Source organism: Dendroctonus ponderosae, unplaced genomic scaffold, assembly GCF_020466585.1.
Source record: "Dendroctonus ponderosae isolate FM_Combo_2020 unplaced genomic scaffold, Dpon_F_20191213v2 Dpon_F_20191213_7, whole genome shotgun sequence".
Taxonomy (NCBI): domain Eukaryota; kingdom Metazoa; phylum Arthropoda; class Insecta; order Coleoptera; family Curculionidae; genus Dendroctonus; species Dendroctonus ponderosae.
Window position 1 is genome coordinate 3,504,620 of NW_026018916.1, and position 5,000 is coordinate 3,509,619.

Genomic DNA, 5,000 nt, shown 5'->3' on the forward strand with positions numbered 1-5,000 from the left:
CGTTTTCGTACCCCAACAGATACTTTACTAGAACACCTACAAACGCAACTGAACTAACGACTAAGACCTGTTTGTTTGTGGGCCGGGAATTTTTTTTATCACTGATTGAATTATACCAGTGTTAGGAATAGGACTTAATTTTAGAATAAGCTAGGCTAAGACATATATGTACTACTCAAGGGCAGAAAGACCGATTGGGTCGATAGCCTTTTTCTATAGGAAGTAAAGATTATTTATATATATATATACATTTAAAAAAATGCAGATTGAGGGACGTTTTTGAGGGTTTTTCGTCTTCTAGGTAACCTAATGTATGCTGCTGGAAAAGTCGACTACAACATCCTGGAAATCGTGAACGGCGGTGTTCAGTATCGCTTCGAACTGGGCAGCGGGGAAGGAATTGTGCGCGTTGGGGATGTTTATGTGTCCGATGGAAATTGGCATGAAATCAAACTGGAAAGAGACCGCAACAACGCGAAGATCACCATAGGTACTGGTAGTCGGAGACACAGAGGTGTGGACAAACATTTGTTTTTTTTCTCAGATGGAACGCATTCAGCTCAAGGCTCAGCGCCAGGAGTAAGCGACATCCTAAACCTCCAAAGCGACGAAATGTACCTGGGCGCTGAAGTACATCAACATCCCTCGATTTTGGGCTTTGAAGATGTGCAAAAAGGGCTTTCCGGTTGCATGGATGATATCCGAATCAGCAGGGTGAGCTACTTGCAATCACTTGATTGATATGAAATGAAAAATAAAACGCTCCTGTAGGTTTCAGTGCCTTTGCACAAATCGGGGGAAAACTCGGTGGTGGTGTTGAAAAGATTTGCCAATGTGGAGTTCAGCTGTGATATCAACAACATGCTGGTTCCGCTGGGGCCCTGTGGGTCTCAGCCCTGCTTAAACGGAGGAACCTGCCGAGAAACGAAAGGAGGGTAAGTTTCAAGATGGGAAACCTCCGGTTTTCTGAATAATAAAACCGAATGAATTTCAGTTATGAATGCGAATGCCATAACAGATACACTGGCACTCTATGCGAACTGGACACTGATCCATGTGCCTCCTCCCCATGCCTTTACGGGGGCAAATGTACCCCTACGATAGCGGGAGATTTTGTATGTGAATGTGTGCTGAGACTTGGAGGCAAACGCTGTGAATATGGAAGATACTGTTCGCCTAACCCCTGTAAGCATGGCGGGGTGTGTGAAGAAGGAGACGATGGGCCTCTGTGTAAATGCAGGTACGTGCAGTTGATTTAGTTAAAGAAAATTTGATGAAAATCGTGGGGTTTTAGGGCGTTTGCTGGCGAATATTGCGAGTATGATCTAAATGAGTGCGAAACCAACCCCTGCCAAAATGGGGGAACGTGTATCAATGAAATTGGGTCGTTCCAGTGCTTGTGCCCTTCGAATGTTACTGGAGTTTACTGTGCTAATTCGATTTACAACTCGCCGATTTCGCCCTCGTTCTTTCTCAATATCACCTGGAATCAGCTCATGTACTTTGGGCTCGGCCTGGGGGTTTTACTGTTCATCTCCATTATTATTTGCTTGGTGTGCTGTTGCAAAATGAGACAGTAAGTTTCGAGGGCAGAATAATACTAGTTGACCGAAACCCAAATGATTTTTAGGGCAAAGAAACGACAGGCAAGAAACAACGAAAATATCAAAGACAATAACGTTTTGAACTCGACACACCATCACAGAGCTCACGAGCTGGCTGAGTTTGCAAAGCGCGGCTCAAAACTCAGCAACCTGGAGGTAAATCATCGAGAAATTCCCCCTGCTGCCCGGCCAGTCAGCTATACGCCTAGCTCTCAAAATGAAGGTAGCTTCATTAACGAACATCCTCTAGCACTGTGAAAATCCACCGCGTTTCAGGCATTTACAATAACAACGCCACTACGATGATGTTCAACAACTTGGACACTTTAAGAAGCTACGGTTCAGCCGGGGATGAGCTGGAAAATGCGCCGGATTATGGAAAGAATTTGAACCGAAGTACTCCTCAAGGGTGCATAAGCAATCATTGCGATTCTGAAAAAGCTAAGTGGGACGATATGCATTTGACTACGGCACTGAATGATAAAACAAGACTGAAGAATGGTAAGAGGAACTCATGGGTTAAAAAAACCACTACATGCTATTTTTTGTTGATTAGACTACAAAGTGTCTAGTCCTGTAAACTGCGACCCTCCCAATAGACTGTATGGGGGCAGAAGCAACACAGCTACAAACAGCAACTTCAGGCCTTCAGCAACAAACATGACTGAAGATGATCAGCGAATTGTTGGAAGTACGGATTAAAACAAAACTGCTACTTGAGGAACCGGTAAATTGTATGACGGTTTGCTGTCTTAGGCTACCATTGGGACTGTTCAGATTGGGCGAGACACTCCCAAACTCTTCCCAACATAACAGAAGTTCCTGGATCGGAAATTCCCGATTCGTCCAGTTTTCACAGCAACGAGAGCAACGAGTCGCGTTGCCTCAATCATGTTCCTCATTCCTACTCTCACCACAGACCGGGAATCGTTAGCCCTTTAAATGAAGTGAGTTTAGATTTTTTTCATTAAACTGATTTTGGAGATTTTCTATCAGGAGTTATTTTTAAGTTCACAATCGCCATTGAAACATTTCTGCTACGGTTAAGTTGCAATTTCAGGAAAATTTGCCGGTTTTTATTCGGAATTACTGTGAATCTCAATGCTTCTTTAGTCGGGCAAGAGGAAGTTCATGAAGAATCCCGCATTGGAATTTTTCCTCTCTTAGTTTTTTCATATAACGATTTGCTCTACTAATTCGCCAGAATTACCAAAAAAATTTGCCGGTTGTTCGTTTAGGAGTAGGTATCGTTCTATGAAAATTAAAATTTTGAATTTTTTCGCAATCTTCAAATCTATATGCTCAAATAGATTTTGATTTGCTACATTTCTTAGACTCGAGAATAGATAAAAGTGTGAAGTTCCCAGTGTGATAAAGCTGTTTCGTAAAATTAGGAAATGCTCAGAGATTAGCGAAGCTTATTCAAAGTTTTCTATAAAACTGAGTAGGTTGGTTGCAGTTTTGATGTGAATTTCGAAAAGATAAACTTATGAAATTAGCCTGGCACGTTTAACTCACTTGTTTTATTGAGGAATATTTCGCCAATTTTTCAAAAAGTTCAAAAATAAAAACATTTTAGTTATCAACATCAACAACTGTTGAAATGAAAATAATTCCTGATATTAAACAAAGCTTCGAACCGAACCAATTCTAAATCAGTTTAATTTATTTAAATCCTATTTCTTAGGATGCCGAGTCTGCATACACGGGAGACATCGAAGAAGGATCAACTCGTGGTGGTAATACGTTAAATTCCCTTAGTGGTGATGGCAGTGAAGAATATAGATTTCCCACAGGTAAATGCTTTGTTGTGCTTGGGGACTTTTAGTAGCAGTGTCTAGGGACTCATTTTTTCGTCTTAGTGAATGTTTCACCTTCAATGTTAGATGATTTTATACACGTTTGTAATTTTATACCTGCAGGACTTTGTCGTCCAATGTAAAACTGACTGAATAAGACTGAAAACACCGCTCAATTCTAAGGTCGTTTGTCTTTTGATTTTGAAATACCTACAATGTGTGCGGTTGAACGGAAAACCATGTAATTTTACGTGCAACATTGTTAATGAACCTGAATTTAAACTTGCTTTCAGCGGTACTATGGCACGAAACATCTTTATAGCCAATGTGCCTTTATAACCAAAATATTTCTAGTGTTATGTAAGTCGTACTTTATGTGAGTTCAAAGTGTTTGCCTTTTGTTAGTTTTGAACACCTTTTCCAATGATATCTTAAATTGACTGCATCTCCTCTAAACCTCTAACACTTTAATTAGATGGTAGAGCTGTCACTAATTGCAAAAATACCCAAAGAAGCCAATAACATAATAAATAAAACATGGTTTTTTTCAGTCAATAATTAGAGAGAGTTCAGTTTATTATGTTATTAACGATTTTGCAATATCCCCATACTAATTTAATCCTCTCACTTTATCGAAATGTATAAATCTAACACTGTTTTATTATTGAGATATCCTAAACACAGCTGAATTAATTGCCCAATGGCCTCATATGTGAATGCGAGCTCCCACTAGAATAGTTCATTTTTAATGAGAAACCCTCAGCGGACAATAATTGAAAATTAACTGGAAATTTTTATATTTGTGCACCCATTAACGCAGTGCCTTTGATTATTGTCAAACCAAGTGAGTAACTTGATATAAACAACATTTAATCTACGTGTGCATGCTTTATATTGTGTCTTTCCTGCAGTAAGATGTCGCAACACTTAATCAACTAATACCCGAATGGCCTCAAAAATCATTTGGACGCAACGCATGAATTTTGATTTTTGTTGTCTCTGAGAGAAAAACGCGTAGTTTCGATGTTAACAAACGTTCTTTCTGTTAACAGCCGAAAGTTATCTTCGCCACCCCAACGCTTACCTCCCTACGCATAACTACAACATTCCCAGCGAAGCTGAAGCTGAGTCGCTTCAAAGTCCTGGCTCAGACGACATTGAGCCTTATGGATTTCCCAGCAATCGCAATAGGAGGAAACATATGGATGACGATATGGCCAGCGTTATTACCACTTTAGGTAAGAAAATTAATATTTTATGTTAAACGTTAAAGCATCAATCTGTTTCGATAGCGATTTGGACAAATTTTCTAAAATCTACTTTTGATTGCACAAAAAGTAGGGGATACAGAAGCCTGTGTGTTTCTCGATTGGATAGAGGAGATTTCATTCAATACAAGCCAAATTCGTCGATTCCTAAGCCCGTTTAGTTGATTTTGCAGATATTTTTGAAGTCTCGATTTGTAGATAAGTTCTATATTGTTGAGGCGGATTCATTTTTTGCAAACTTCTTTTTGGGTATTTTGCCTCAAAAATTTTTGTCTTTAAAAAAGACAGAATTTCCTCACGTCTTTTATTACAGATTGATAAATAGTGCT

General features: G+C 39.6%; 1 protein-coding gene across 10 annotated transcripts in view; it reads left to right on the top strand.

Annotated features, from left to right (window-relative positions):
- Positions 1-5,000, top strand: part of LOC109546218 (fat-like cadherin-related tumor suppressor homolog) — a 174,985-nt gene that overhangs the window by 167,444 nt on the left and 2,541 nt on the right. For 8 of the 10 annotated variants that reach the window (XM_048668445.1, XM_048668444.1, XM_048668443.1 and 5 more), the window contains 11 exons: positions 302-490; positions 545-714; positions 772-935; positions 995-1,240; positions 1,295-1,576; positions 1,631-1,827; positions 1,881-2,105; positions 2,161-2,295; positions 2,361-2,551; positions 3,292-3,400; positions 4,456-4,641. In XM_048668445.1, the coding sequence (XP_048524402.1) occupies positions 302-490; positions 545-714; positions 772-935; positions 995-1,240; positions 1,295-1,576; positions 1,631-1,827; positions 1,881-2,105; positions 2,161-2,295; positions 2,361-2,551; positions 3,292-3,400; positions 4,456-4,641 (2,094 nt within the window). Of the gene's footprint in view, positions 1-301; positions 491-544; positions 715-771; positions 936-994; positions 1,241-1,294; positions 1,577-1,630; positions 1,828-1,880; positions 2,106-2,160; positions 2,296-2,360; positions 2,552-3,291; positions 3,401-3,696; positions 3,764-4,455; positions 4,642-5,000 lie in introns of those variants that run through there. The other 2 variants (XM_048668451.1, XM_048668447.1) reach the window with 2 other exon arrangements.